This window comes from Daphnia carinata, chromosome 8 (assembly GCF_022539665.2).
Source record: "Daphnia carinata strain CSIRO-1 chromosome 8, CSIRO_AGI_Dcar_HiC_V3, whole genome shotgun sequence".
Classification (NCBI taxonomy): Eukaryota; Metazoa; Arthropoda; class Branchiopoda; order Diplostraca; family Daphniidae; genus Daphnia; species Daphnia carinata.
In genome coordinates this window covers 3,446,328-3,460,925 of record NC_081338.1, presented here as the reverse complement: position 1 = coordinate 3,460,925, position 14,598 = coordinate 3,446,328, and the positions used below count along the sequence as shown (strand labels likewise).

Here is a 14,598-nt window from a genome sequence, read left to right as displayed (position 1 = left end):
AAAATAGAACGTAAGAAAAAAACTGGATCTTTAAAAAAACAAACAGGAAAATTGACGACATAATGAAACGTTGCTCGGACGAAAGAAAACAAAACTCCCAATAATTTAACGCAAGCTGAATTGAATAATAAACGGCTTTTAAATTGACATCACGAGATAATGTTGACGATGGGCCGCTGCCCCGGGACGCTGAAAACAGGTGGATAATATCCCATATTTTGCATCGGCATCGTCATGGGCGAAGAATAAGGAAAGAGATTGCTATTCATACCTCCGTATCCTCCACCTCCGCAGCACGGCATCGGCATTGGATTCGAGTACGGATTCATTTGCGCATTTCCGGCTCCAAACTGGAAATTGGAATGACTAGAACGCATCATCCGGCGAAGTTTTTTGTCTGCAATACAACAAAAAGAATTTGAGAAACTCGCGAATGATTAAGGCTTTTTAAAATGCCAACACAAACCTGGATCAGTTGCGGACCGATTGTCCATTAAATTGCAAGCCAGCGTGATGGAACCAATCTATAAGTAACGACCAATGAATATTTTAACGACTGAGGTGAAAGCGGCCCATTATTCATTTTTACCTGCAAAACAACCGAGATGCACAAAAAAGAGCCAGTGATGACAAGCAACATTGGCTGAATACAGAAGTTAGCCAAGTCGCATAGAAGTTTCAAATCGCGATCAAAGTTCTTGTTTTTGTTACGATTGCTGGCCTTATCGTGCGCAACAAATATGAAAGCGGTTGTTGCCATTTCTGCCATGATGACCAGAACAAGTGCTGCGACGCTCTATAACACAGAAAAAGAAAAACATGTCAACAGTTAAACAAACAAACACAAAAAAAAAAAAACAGTAAACAAGAAACCCACAAAAAACTCTTACGAATTTCAGGCAGCCATCAATGCGAAATAGGCCACCACATATGCCGACCAGTGACGAGAAGAAGATCAGTAGACCAGCAGCAGTACAAACATAGAGGCTAGTCTGGACGAAGAAAAAGACTTGTTCAAAGTAGATTGGAATGTGGTCAGCTGTTAACGTATCGGCTGAATGGACGGCTGGCGGGACCGTAGACACAGAGGACCTCTTATAAAGTCTATGTTTAGACAGATCACGTCGGCCAACCCATTTACTGATAGTATCTACGACGTTCGTCAAGTTGATAAAGCCCAAGGAGCTGGGCGTTGTGGTAGACGTACTAATGCTTTTTGTCGATGACCCTATGGGCGATGTTGCATTCGTGGTAGTTAAGGGTCGATTGGTAGTCGTGGTCTCCGAAAATGATGGTGAAGTTCTCTCTGTTGAAACGGACGAAGATAAACTAGTTGCCATAAGCAGTGTCGTTAATGGGGTAGCGGGCTGCATCGGAGACGAGAGCGAAGATGTCGTTGACGGCGTATGATTAATTATTGCTTTGATTAATGTCGAGGAAACTTGTTCTTGTGATGTTGTCTGCGAGACGGTGCTAAGGGATGCTTCCGCTGGAGGCATTGCTGACGTTATTGAGATTTCTCCAGCTGTGGACGTCTCCCGTGTTGATGTCTTGGTTGAAGGCACTTCATTAGAGGTTGCTGAAGTTAAAGCGAACGTTGTTTTCGGTATCTTTGTAACTATCCGAGCTGGCGTTGCTGAAGCGGTAGACGTCATTTTTGTTGCAGACGTAAGGATTGATGTTTTTCCAGGCGTTGGAGCCGATGATGTGCTAGACGTTGAGGTCTGCGAAGCTTTGAAAGTTGTAGAAGTGGCTACAGATACGATTGGTCTTGATTGAAATCGGGTAGTTGCTGAGCTTGTTGTAGAAAGCAAAGATGTTATTGTGGATGCAGGAGTTGAAGAGACTGTAGAAGTATTCGATGGTGTCATAGTTGGCATTGTTCCATCTGGTTTTACTATCGATGTTGTAGCAAAAGTTTGTTGAGACGTGGGAGATAACGTGGTCGTTGTTGACGAAACTGCGTTTGTTAACGAAGATGTGGATATCAGAGATGCAGGATAAGAAGAATATTTTTCAGTTGTCGAAATGGGCCAAGTCTGCGTTGTCATAGTGAGTTGTTGCGGAGCAGGTGTGGATATTGAACTGCTGGGCCAACTCGCCGACGTAATTGCAAACGGGAGCGGTGACGATTGAGTATCCGAGAAATTGAATTCCCCAATTGGCGATGATATCATCGATGAAAGAGTCGTAATCATTTTGTTTTCTTGCTCGATTGATTTGTCAACTTTCTCCCTAAGTTGCGCTAGTCTTAACTCGTTTTCTAATTCCGCTATTCGATTTTTTAAAACCTGACCAAAATCGATCGTCTCCTTCATCGTATTCATCAATGAAGTTGATGTTACTACTTGGGTAGTCGTGGTGTGGCTGCTTGTAACTGACGATTTCGCCATCATAGAACTTGTCGTAAACGACGCAGTTGTACCTGTTTGGGACAAGGCCACTGTTTTCGTGAAATCCAGACGCTGCACCTCCATAGAACTTGTTGAACCGGTTTCAATTAAACTAGTAATGTTTTTCATGAAGGTGACAGGCGAAACGGGCGTGTGCTGATTGGTCGTGTTGCCTTTTTTGGGTGTAACCTAATTTAATAAGTGTGGAAGAACAAGCAGCATTAGATTTCACAGTAATGACCAATGACCAAATGCATCTTACATATCGACTAACCCGGGGACGTCCTTTATTAGAACCAGGCCGGGTTGTGTTTCTTCCATTCTTGTTGTTGTTGTTATTGCGTATATCGATGACAACGACGGCAGGTGGTAGGACGGGTACTGCTGTTGTCAAGTTGGATTCCAGCACAGCAGCAACAATCACATCGTATGTTTCGGGCATCAACTTAACTTGATAAAGACATAATACTGAACACGTTACTCCCAGAAGCTGCAAACAATAAAGAAGATTTCAGATATTAGGTCCAGAATTTACGATGGAACATGGACACTTGGCAAGACACTCTAAGAGTGAGGTAAGTATTACAGGTGGGTGAGGGTGCATTGCTACTAGCATAACATCAGGTAAACAGACAGTGAAATACAAAATAAGACCGACTTACTAGTACTGTAACATTAATGGCGAAAAGCAGAATACGCTTGGCAGCAGATCCAGCACCGAATGTCACTCCTATTGTAGCAGTCATTGCAAACAGTAAATCGACATTACATGCGACCTACTCTGGCCGGCCTCTGTCACTTGACTGATGTAAAGGATGGGAATATCTTTTATTAGAATCGCGCCATATGTTGCTGTTGTGTCAAATTGCAGCTTTAGATCAATTTGGCGTCTACGTTCCTTGCACAGGAATTCATAGCATTTCGTTTTTTTTTTTTTTACAAATTCGAAAATAGATTAATAAAATGAACTCCATAGATAGAAAAATCTTTGACATTATGAACATCAGACATCAATTGCACACAAGCCGAAATATTAAGTGTGTCATTGAGTCACGAATCTTAGCTATAAAACGAGTACGTAGGGAAAACAAATTTTTTCAATCCAAAAGGAAAAAGTATTCAGTTGTAATTTGGGTCAGGAATTAAAGCATTTACGATATCCTGAGTGATGGGGCCTTGCTCGGCCATCTCCAGTAACTGACGGAAACCATCACCCAACACGGCAACATAATCGGCTGTAGTGGCTTCAATTTTCTATGAATAAATTTGGTGGATATTTGTTATGACTGAGCGATCTAATACTCCTTGTTACATAAATTTAACCGATTAAAGCTCTTCTACGTACCTCACATTCAGCTTCAGCTTCTCTCAACTCTTGTGCATATTTAGCCATAGTCGCCTGCAGGTCTTTCTCTTGTTTATTCATTTGAACTTTCTGCTCAGCAAACCTGTAATACGAATTGTTGATGTAAAATTAATGCCGTTTTGCGCTTCCTTTTCAGACGATTCAAAGTTATCTTTTTTTTACTTTTGCCGTAGCGTTTCTAGTTCATATTGCTGACGCATTTGAAGTGGGTCAGAACGTGGAGCAGCGGACAAATTCTCCAACTCAGCCAGCTGGGAAAGGTAAAGTCGTTCCTGGGCGAAAAAAGATTGCCATAGATGATTATGCTAATTTGTATATCATGAAATGATGGATAAAAAAAATTACCATTTCATCGCGGTCAGCTTTCACCGTTTGCAGCTTTTCCTCCAATCGACTCTTGAGCAGCTCTGTATGCTTCAATTCCATCTGGAGTCGATTGTTTCAGATAGTATCAAAAAATTGAAAAACGGAAACCGAAAATGCCGATAAATACCTTTAACTGAGATATTTCTGCTAACGTACGCTCTTTTTTCTCTGTCATGGCAATGCATTGGCTCTCAATGTCAGATAAGGTACTTACCTTGCCTTCCAAAAAGTTTTTAAGGGCTTCCTGTAAGAATCATTTTAATGTGATATGAAGCATAAATGACTGTCGGAGGGAAGTTACCTTAGGGTCCGAATCGGGTGCGATTGTCATTCCCATATCCATCAGATCAACATTTAGTTCACGATCAAATTTGACATCCTGTAAAAGAATTTAGTTTATGTAAATCACGTGAAAACATTTATTTCTTAACCTCACCTCGGCAGCAATATTGGCAAGCTGCATCTCACGTTTCTCAACGAGTTTTGCTACTTGTTCGCGCTGCTCAGTCACAGCAGCGAGGTCTCTTAAATTGGCGGCAATTGCAGCCTTAATGCGACGAGCCTCGTCAGCGCTCACTTTACAATTCTTTGCGGCTATTAAGAGTTCGGCAGTCTCTTTTTGCCCAACAGCGGTTTTCTCCTCTAAACATTGAAAATTTGGTATTTTTATATGGGAGCTATAAGTGGCAATAGGTGATAAACTCTTACTAATCTCCTCATGTCGTTGAAGAAGATGTCTCTCTTCGTTTTGTAGCTCTTGGCAGCGCTGTTGCAGTTGCACCTCGACTGCCGAGATCTCTTCCAGCCTACATTCTTCTTTTTTCGCTTCAGCTTTTAGTTCCTACAGAATATATGACCTACAACCGAAACACTGTGTCGAAAACTAAAACGACTAACCTCGATTTGAGAGCTTTTCTTCTCAATGGCTCTGTATTCTTCAATTATCGCTGCTATTTGACGTTCAAGCAGTTCTGCACGTCCTTCTTCAATCTGATGTTTCTCCCCTACAAATAACAACAGTGTTTAAATATTTGAGTTTCACCATGTTTTTAAGTACAGAAATTACTGTAAAATGCACGGAATTCGTCCGTCAAATCAAAATTTAGGTCGTTACACCAAGCGTTGTATGAATTAATCATAATTTTCAATTCTACCTATAAAGATATAAAGAAAATCATCAAGCATGTTCTGATCAACTTCAGGCAAATTACGTTTTCTAAGGATTGGTCTTCCTCTTCGAAAGTGATTGCTCGGACAAAGTCACATAGCCAGCTGAGAAGGCCTGCAATTTGAGATGTCGAGTGTAGAGCACCGACTAAAGCATTTGAAAGACGAAAAAGAATACGAGTATTAATTCATCTGTTACCAGAGCACTGTTATCTAAACAGCTATACATACTAGACACTAGAGCAGATTTTGCTAATGTTCCACAATAACCAAGCTCCTTCATATTCTTGATGAGATCATCTTCATTGAAACGTGGGGCTAATTGGTAATTTTCGTCGATGAAAAAGTATATGAACTAAAAATAGGTTGCTAATTTATACTGCATACACTATGTAGTTGTTCAAGTTATATTACATTGAAGTATTTTACGAATGATTGCTTGTCTATCTTTTGGATTTCCTTGTGACTAACAGTTTCTGGGAAACCATTGTCATTTAGAAATTCTGCTATAGACTTTCCCATTTCCAATAAACAATTCTTGTCACTGAGGTTTCTTGTTTCTTTAAGATATGGCTTAGTATTAATAGTTGTTGACATATTGCCACGACTGTAAAAAATTCAAAATTCTGTGATGGTGATGCAGAATTTTCAACTAAATGAATATTTCACTTACCTTTGAGGAGTGGTACCGCCCATCTGAGGTGTGGCCCCAGTAAGGCGCAACACATTTCCAGTTTCTATAGATTGATCATTGGTCATTACAGGAACTGAAACAAAAATATATTTGCTTACTTGATGGAGTCATGCCTATTGCCAAACTCTGCTCATGTCTCTGCGCATAATTTGTTTTCATCTGCTTAAACCAAAATATGTCATTCCAAACTACCAATTATAAAAATTGGTGTTAATACATACTGTAGATGAAAAAGATGGCCTGGGAATAGAAGAGCTCCTTTTCTGAGCGCTATAAATAGAGATACTAGAATAAAAACTGTCAAACAAATATTATTAACTCCATTTATTACCTAGCCATACTAGTCGAGAGATTAGTGGTTGTTTGTCTAACTCCCACTCCTGGCAACGCACGTATGGGTAAAGTGTTGGATGAACGCCTGCCTTGAGAACGTCTCATCTTCAAATGGTAAATTTGAAAAATCCAAACGAAAGCAAATTCAGATAAAATTTAGAGACAAATTTTCGCACAATATTGGGAACGAACGGTTGTGGCGTAAAATGTGTGTTTCAATTTTTGAATGACTGCAACGTTGCCAGCTCGTGAAAACTACCATATACCAAATTATTAAACGTGAACAACTAATAAATAATAACTAAAATAACGCTTAACAGGACACATTAATGATGAGTTACGGTATTTAGAAAGTTTGTACGTTATAACCTACTATTTCTATTAAGGAAAGGTCAGGGCTGATATTCCGATGGCCATGAATCGATGTATTGCTTTGTTCCGCTTTGTCATTCTCGACGTCAAGCAAACAGCACCCTTTAGAAATGCGTCACACAATCAAAACATGGAAAATTCTGTAACAGCATGCAATGTACGATGAAACTAAAAATAAAACTGCAGCTACGCTTATCAGCTTTACATTGAAGGTGTTGAGCTCATGACTTCCACACATTCTTATATAGTAGTGACGCCCGTATGAACTAAGGTGACAACACCATCTAGCGGCAATTTTTTATGAACTCCCATATTATTGTTTTATTTTTTCGTGGGAGGTTTCTAAGCTAATGTTAGCTTTATGGAAAAAAAAAATACGAGCAAATCCTAAGGTGTTTACTTTTATTTATTTTTTGCCAAAAAGATAATACATCGACTCACTAGAATGCAGCAGCTTATTAGAGCACAATACTTAACGACCATATACCCCGAGCTTCTATGTCAGCTTGTTTTAAAAGGTTGTTGAGAAAAAAAAAAACAATCAAAGGCAATGTAAATTTGCCAGGTCCGTTGTGCTCCAAATTGAAGCCTCTGTAATGTGGTTTTAGAAAAGAACACGGCAACGTCGGACACAAAATATTTTTAAAACAAAATTCTGGTATCATTTTTTGAACTGAGCTTTAAAACACTATTGATCGTACTGTAGCTCTCTATATGGTTAATCAACTTCCACCATGATAATCAAACATTTGACGAAGGAGAAGGCTCACATGACAACCAGCACTGGGTTCAATGGTCGCCATGCCAATTTTGATGAACAAAAATATGCGTACGTACTTGCGTACAATTTTTACTGGCCCATCAAACTCGAATAGGGCTGGTCCAGTCGGATATGGAAACAATAACTACAATAATACAGCGGAGCTCGACAAGAACAGAGAACAGGGATCTGATCGCACGTTCATAGAAGACGATTTTATATGGCAGCGATCATTCAAGCTTAGAAACGCTATAAAAAAAAAAAAACGTGATTGTTTGTTGCTCGGTGAAAATCGAGACACTTAAAAATAATAAGCAAGGAAAACATTCATGTGGCATACTGAGAGTATAACTGCCAGTGCTGTATTAGGTGTTTTAATGATGTGCATAAAAGATGACCAAATATTATTTGAAAATAGGCATGATGAGCTGAGGCAACCCCATTGTTCAGGTAGGCTGCGTATTAAGCCAACTTGCCTCTCAGCAGATAGAAGACTGTAATCAGTAAAATTCTGTGGTTTATTAAAAAGTCATGCAGGTGGCAGGATTGAAGTAAGATAACGTGTTTTACCTAACCCAACGAAACAGTAGAATCTAAATGCCAGGAGCGGATATTCTTCAATTCATTTCTTCGTGGGAAGTGGTGTTGTCTAGTTTGTTTTCTTTTCGGCGGATCGATGTACAGTATTGAGCGTTGGCACTGATCAAACATAAAAGAGTATAAGTTGTTCAAAGGCTATCGCGCTGGCAACATCATCTTTATAAAATATGTAAACGGAATGGTAATAAAGTATGAATTATTTTTCCGTTACACAAGCGGATAAAACTATACGTTCCACGTCGGATTTTTTTAACGAAAGCTGGTACAACAGATCGCAATAGTGTCACATAATAAAATGATCAAAAATAATCCATTAGGAATGGGAAGAAAAAAAGAAAGGAAAAATAAGCTTCACCGGAACTGCCTTATCCCTTCTCCTGGGAGAGAGTAGAACTCGACAGGAGAAGTTCCTTTCGTCGATTGCAGTATATTCGGATAAGTAAGCGGCCTTTCTTGAAAGTGAAGTTTTTATATGTCTTGTTAGTGCCAGGCAACCTATGGCCTTTGGAATTTAATAAATTTTCGTTCATTTCGACTACAGGGTGATTTATTCCATCCTTCGTCAAAAAGAAATTCTTGCCAAACAATTTCCTATACCTACATATAAAAACAAAAATTCAGCATGACTACTTTGCATATTTGGTGAACGAAGCGACGGCATAACACAAAGGCGCTGGAACTAATTAAATTCTGACAAGCCATCATACATTTATGGTTTTGTAAAGGTTCGGTCGACTACATTTAGGCCTACCATAGCTTCGGCCTAACTCTCTGAATGGACCAAACATGTATAGAAAAAGCGATACAATATACAACAAGTTATCTTTTCGGGTGTGCGGAGTAACATTTTTGAGAAGGGGAAGTGGGTAGCTTAACATGGCCTTACCAACTTCCAACTGAAGCTAGAACATCAGCCAAACATGAAAAGTCCACGAAATTTTCGGTTGCCTGCGCATGGCACTATTGTTTGTGTTATAGAGTAGAAGACCAACTTGTTGGAAGCGATCAGTGTCAGTAGACTTAACAACCCTGGGCAAAACCAACGGCTGTTTGTTGGAAGATGAACTTTTCAGGCGAAGCTACAAGAAATTTATCGTTACCAATCAGTTTAGATGTTCCAATGAATATTCGACCAATGTCGCTAACGCAACAAACTTACCGGTATGTCATCATTGTTGTTGGAGCTTTGATTAATTCCCTTGTTGTGTTGGTGATCCGCTACTCCCGCCAGCTCCATTATCCTCGTCACGTGTACTGGGCAGCAATTTCATTAATCAACCAATGCTACCTGGTTCAATCAATTTTGGAAATAGTGGCCATCGTAGATCGCAATCGTGGGGCATGTCAAGCATTTGTACTCAACGCCGGAGTTTATTACACAATTATGTTGACATTCCTTGCCCTTGCAGCTCTTGACCGTTATTTGGCCTTAACGCGCTACGAGTGGTACAAGAGGAAAGTCACTAATCGACCCACCATTCAGTTTTTACTCTTCGTTTATGTTGTAACACACATGACAATCATCAGCCCCTTCTGGACTGGCTTTAAAAGTATTAAAAATTGTACGGTAAACGTCACGCATATGCACTGTGTCATGCTTTACGACTTACTCTTGGGCGTCCTCTGCGTGGCTTTGCACGCTATGATATTCATTCGATCACGGGAGGCCACCCGTCAATATCCGAACTTTCACGAAGCTTCAATGGCGCTTCGATTCCATCAAACAGCCTTTACGAACGTTACTCCTGGTAAGGTCTTGATACTAGTGTGCCAACGTGATCTTTTTTTTATGGCCGACATTTCGTCTTTGAAACAAACTAGAAAACGGGACTGGTGAACAGGTCCATGCCAATTCAACTCGTAGTCGACCATCACGTCAGCTTAACCAAATTGCTGCATCTGAAATGAACGCAGAAGAAGCACTTTGTTTCCCGTGGTTTTACAATCGTCCGAGATTCAACCGACTAGAAGTTCGTGCTGCCTTAAGTATGTCGATTAACGTCTTACCGGTTTGGCTGTGTACTTTTCCCGTTACTATAAACACAATCTTTATCTATTGGTGCATTCGTCTCGAAATAAGTTGTCCGATTGTCTTTCGACTCAGTCCATATCTCTGTGATTTATTCCTCTTCCATACTGTTTATAATCCTTTGATGTATACGCTCACTAGTAAAGAATTCAGACGAGCCATGATGCATTTCAAACAGAAAATGAAATGCAATCGATGCAAGTAGTAGGGATAGTTGTCATTGGAGGAAATATACGGTGCACAGTTTATTGCTTTTCTCATGTTGTTTTGGAAACTGAATTGTTCGTGAATCATGGAAGGAGCTCAGTGAATTTGGGTGAACGACATGATCTGTCCAGCAGTGATTCGATAGTTTGATACAACCCATTTTATTAACCCAGGTGTACCACGTAGATGTCCGCATCCCTCGGAAACCTAAAAATTGTAAGGACAATATACACCTAAGTTTACAAATCACAAATGCATGACAGCATAATGTGCCTATGCTTTTGCAGGGTAACGCGTAGTCATACACAGTCTGCATCATTTATGCAACTGGCCGCTGAATTATTACTTAGCTTGTGCCCGAGATGACAGTTGCAAAAGCCATTGGTTTGGAGAAGCTAACTTTGTCACTGTCAGACAACTATTTGTAATTCATGTTACTAGTGGTTAAGCAACATAAGTTGCTTAGGTCTCTTTTATGGACATAGATTTGCGTCAGTAAACATGCACAACGCAACTAAATAGTAAAAGAAAATCTAGATGGAAAGGTGGATAAGGCAGCGTATCATTACTAGCCTATTGATATTTCAGGCTATTTTATCGTTGGATACTTAACTAACTAAGAAGAAGACCTTAATACTATGGTCGTCAAAGCCGGAAAAAGGTGGCTGATGGTTATCGGGAATGGCTTAGTTTTCCGAATTTGCTCTATTCATAGCAGGCCATGATGCGTGTCCGCTTCATAGTCAGCTGCATTTTTTCTACGAAATCAATAACTAGAGACTAAATTTAGTTATAGGTAGAGCATATCATGGAAGGCAATAGCGTTCGTTGAATACTAACGTTCTTCTGTAAGAATCGTATGCCTAACTACGGCCAATTTCGTTACCTGTGTAACTGGAGTTTCAGTTCTATAGAAGGATTCTAAAGGTTAAAAAAAACATCGTTAAAGCTTTATCAAAGTAGGCGTTAACTGTCGAGACAACTGGCAGCTTTCACTAAACTCCGGCTGGTTTTTGGCGGAGCATTATTAATTGTTTGCTGAATTTCTATAGAGAGGAGATCAGATCGCGAGTATTCCACATAATTGCAACTTTGTTCCTCAAATGGCAGGTGAATTACATTACAAACACTTTTGCCAGACCTTTTATACTAGACCCAATCCATTCTTAGCTCTTTGTAACCGGCAGATAAAGTTTCATTTCTAGAAATTTTCGTTTACGACTAGTATCCTAAGTGCCAATCACAATCAGAGAATCCCATACGATGCTTACGGCACGGTTGTTAATGTATAAATAACAAAAGTGTTTGCGGAATGCCAGAAGATATGACGTGATGGTTTTGGGTTTCACAAGCCAACTGCCGACATCTGCCAGTACATTTTACTACCGATGTCCTGTAGAAATCATCCGATTACGCACATGATGGCACCATGGACTATTTCGTGAGGATATAAACAAGCCAAAAAAACCGGGAGGAATTTGTTGCGCTATGCGCATGTCATAACATGCAGTACTTCTCACCAAAATGTTCCGTAAAAGTACTTATAGTGTAACATCTCTCCGGAGTATTCACCATTTAGTGCCATAAGGTGATCAGGTATTAACCCGGCACAGCAATTCGGATACAAAAATGAATCGTTCGATCGTGCTCAATAATTTATCCTCGTTAGTTATTGTGGATTTCCCAATAAATGCGCGGCCTTTGTCGATAGCGCAACAAAGTTACCGGTCCGTTATCTTTATTGTCGGAACTGTGACAAATTTGCTTGTCGTGGTGGGGATTTTTCATTCCCGACAATTGCACTATCCGCGTCACGTGTTTTGGGTTGCGATTTCATTGGCCAACCAGTTCCAGCTTTTTCAAGCCATTCTAGAAGTGGTGTCCATCGTGAGTCGCAATCACGTCGTATGCCAAATTGTCGTCCTTAACGCTGGTGTATTTTACACAATTATTTTGACGTTCCTCACTCTGGCAGCGTTCGATCGTTATTTGGCAATCGCACGTTACGAGTGGTACAAGAAGAAAGTCACTAATAAAAATAGCATTTATCTGCTAGCTTTTGGTGGCATCGTAACGTACCTAGCAGCTACCAGTCCGTTTTGGACTGGATTTAAAAATATTAAAAATTGCACGGTTAACATCACTCACGTACATTGCGTCATGATTTACGATCTACTGCTGGGCGTGCTCTGCGTTGTGTTGCACATCATGATTTTCGTTCGATCGCGAGAAGCCACCAATCACCACTCCAACTTTCTTCAAGCGTCAGTCGCACTTCGATTTTTTCCAGCACCCTCTACCAACAATATTTCCAGTAAGTGCACGCTGTCTCTGCTGATTGAGCCATAAATCTATGATTGGAACAACTTAACTGCTGATTTCTGGCATTGGTATTCTTTAACATCTGCCAAGGAGCCGAGCAAGGAATTCCTCAGCCTATTGATCAAGAAAATCCAGTTATGACAACACGCATTGACCAAGTGACTGACTTGGATATTAATGGGACAGATACCAATTGTTTTTCATGGTTTACCCATCAAAAAAAGCTCAACCGCTTAGAAATTCGGGCCGCCTTAAACATGTCGATCAATGTTTTACCAGTTTGGCTTTGTACCTTTCCCGTCACATTAAATGCCATAATTATCTATTGGTGCATTCGTTTTGAAAAGAGTTGCTTAATCAATTTCCGGATTAACCCTTATCTTACCGATATCTTCCTATGTCATACAATCTATAATCCTTTTATGTACATGCTAACCAGTACGGAATTCAAAAGGGCTTTGGTCCGCATAAAGCAAAAATTTAAATGTAAATAAACAAACCTAAAACCCTGTATTGCTTCCGGTGTGTACTTCTTGCCACTAACATACGGATACGATTGAACTCTAACAAAATAACAAATAGGGTGACCTGCCTGGAGACTATAAGCTACGAAACGAAGGGATTTTCTTCTATGCCTTCGTTTGACTGAAAGAAAATCTACCCACCTATTCATGTTTCATAGACGAGAGCCATTCAGTAATATTTTCCGTGGAAAAAAAAAATAGAAATAGAGCTGAACTTGTTATTGAAAAGTATCCGTATGTATCCAAAAGAGTTGCATATGCTGTCCAATAACATTTCAAGAAATAGGAAGAGTTCTGAAAGTCTTACAAAGAGGTGGAACATCATGATTTATAAAGCAGCATTTCTATTATAATATACTGCAGTTGTATGAGGGATTTCGAACTTTATTATCCACCGTTTCATACCTTTGTGCGACGATGCCGAGGGCTTTGGGCATTTTTATATGCGCCGCCTAAAAGGTTTGTCATAAATAGCTCTTTGCAATGCTACTTTATGCACCACGAGACCTACCGAAAGTTAACGAAGAACATTATGCAATGTGATGTATCGTAAGATATAGTATCAGTTGCAATTGGTTTCAGCATGCGACTAAGAAAGACAATCCTTTTTCCTGCTTCTAGTTTATAAAAACATGATAAAAATAAATCCCCAAGCACAAAAGACATATTATAGCGAGAAAAGACCGTGCATTGCCAAGAAGATTAGTACGCTTTCATATCTTATTTTATAAGGATGAAAAGGTTTGACAATCCTTTGCGACGATACATGGATTTTGATAAGATCAGTCAGCAGCGTATTATTGCTATTCAACTGAATATTGTGATCTGCTATTGTACAATACACAGATCAGTTGCTGTTCCTTTAGCGAACGCACGTACGATGGCGTTCTTCCGGCCATCTTTATATTATACCTCCTTCGACCTCTATCATATGTTCTGAACATAACGACAAAGTTTCTCTGAAAAAAGCACCAATAGCAGTCATTGTTCTAACGGTTCATTATCAATCACTGTTACCTAGGCAAGTGGAGTTCGAAGTTTTCCAGAGACATTAAGCTTGTCGTTATGCATAGAAGTGGCCGTTGTATATAGCCTAGTTGTTATATTATACCCATTGGTATACAGCCGTTGATGATGGTTCTGCAAAAGAAATATAAACAAGAACTTTTCAAACAATTGCAACGCTTACTGCTAGAATTCAGGGCTGTTTTCTGCGTAATGACCGACTAAGAATATATCATTTGTTTGTGCGTTACTTTAATTGAAGTGTTTTTAGCACAACAACTTTTAATTCAAATAACTCGGAAACTATAACTTCATAGTCAAAACGAACGCGATTATTGAAATCCTCGTTAAATTTTGAGTCTAAATCATGTATTTTCATAACAATATTCGTGGTTTAAAAAATAAATTAAAAAATAGCAAAAAGTCGGGCTTATTTTGTCGGGCTTATTTTTAAGACTTT

The 14,598-nt window shown here is 39.6% G+C and overlaps 3 protein-coding genes across 6 annotated transcripts; 1 reads left to right on the top strand and 2 right to left on the bottom strand.

The window, feature by feature from the left end:
* Positions 1-17: 17 nt before the first annotated feature.
* Positions 18-3,286, bottom strand: LOC130703735 (mucin-2-like). Of its 4 annotated transcripts, none has more exons than XM_057525181.2 (7): positions 3,056-3,286; positions 2,656-2,883; positions 2,532-2,582; positions 891-2,465; positions 590-796; positions 467-524; positions 18-397 (listed from the first exon to the last, which is right to left on the bottom strand). In XM_057525181.2, exons 1-7 carry the CDS (start codon positions 3,137-3,139, stop codon positions 150-152), a joined length of 2,451 nt encoding a protein of 816 aa, XP_057381164.1. In that variant the 5' UTR covers positions 3,140-3,286; the 3' UTR covers positions 18-149. The 4 variants fall into 4 exon arrangements, with proteins under 4 accessions (XP_057381164.1, XP_059352487.1, XP_057381161.1 ...); XM_059496504.1 differs by having other exon boundaries at positions 2,668-2,883; XM_057525178.2 differs by having other exon boundaries at positions 891-2,582.
* Positions 3,287-3,492: 206 nt separating this feature from the next.
* Positions 3,493-6,517, bottom strand: LOC130703740 (kinetochore protein NDC80 homolog). Its single transcript, XM_057525189.2, has 17 exons — positions 6,318-6,517; positions 6,208-6,256; positions 6,085-6,145; positions 5,966-6,029; positions 5,707-5,899; positions 5,524-5,647; positions 5,337-5,440; positions 5,192-5,279; positions 5,023-5,129; positions 4,834-4,966; positions 4,562-4,767; positions 4,427-4,504; positions 4,253-4,369; positions 4,105-4,185; positions 3,922-4,031; positions 3,739-3,841; positions 3,493-3,647 (listed from the first exon to the last, which is right to left on the bottom strand). Exons 1-17 carry the CDS (start codon positions 6,422-6,424, stop codon positions 3,513-3,515), a joined length of 1,860 nt encoding a protein of 619 aa, XP_057381172.1. The 5' UTR covers positions 6,425-6,517; the 3' UTR covers positions 3,493-3,512.
* A 5,442-nt stretch (positions 6,518-11,959) lies between these two features.
* On the top strand, positions 11,960-13,118 carry LOC132088202 (uncharacterized). The gene is made up of 2 exons (XM_059496467.1): positions 11,960-12,601; positions 12,700-13,118. The coding sequence occupies exons 1-2, from the start codon at positions 12,448-12,450 to the stop codon at positions 13,101-13,103; spliced, it is 558 nt and encodes a 185-aa protein (XP_059352450.1). The 5' UTR covers positions 11,960-12,447; the 3' UTR covers positions 13,104-13,118.
* The last annotated feature ends 1,480 nt before the right edge of the window (positions 13,119-14,598 follow it).

Coding starts and splice junctions, on each gene's coding strand:
- LOC130703735 (XM_057525178.2), bottom strand. CDS start 3,139: ATGACTGCTACAATAGGAGTGACATTCGGTGCTGGATCTGCTGCCAAG. Junction 2,884..3,055: donor CCATTAATGTTACAGTACTA/GTAAGTCGGTCT, acceptor TATTGTTTGCAG/CTTCTGGGAGTAACGTGTTC. Junction 398..466: donor TCGGTCCGCAACTGATCCAG/GTTTGTGTTGGC, acceptor GTTGTATTGCAG/ACAAAAAACTTCGCCGGATG.
- LOC130703740 (XM_057525189.2), bottom strand. CDS start 6,424: ATGAGACGTTCTCAAGGCAGGCGTTCATCCAACACTTTACCCATACGT. Junction 5,130..5,191: donor CGAATTCCGTGCATTTTACA/GTAATTTCTGTA, acceptor TGTTATTTGTAG/GGGAGAAACATCAGATTGAA. Junction 4,370..4,426: donor CACCCGATTCGGACCCTAAG/GTAACTTCCCTC, acceptor TGATTCTTACAG/GAAGCCCTTAAAAACTTTTT.
- LOC132088202 (XM_059496467.1), top strand. CDS start 12,448: ATGATTTACGATCTACTGCTGGGCGTGCTCTGCGTTGTGTTGCACATC. Junction 12,602..12,699: donor CTCTACCAACAATATTTCCA/GTAAGTGCACGC, acceptor ACATCTGCCAAG/GAGCCGAGCAAGGAATTCCT.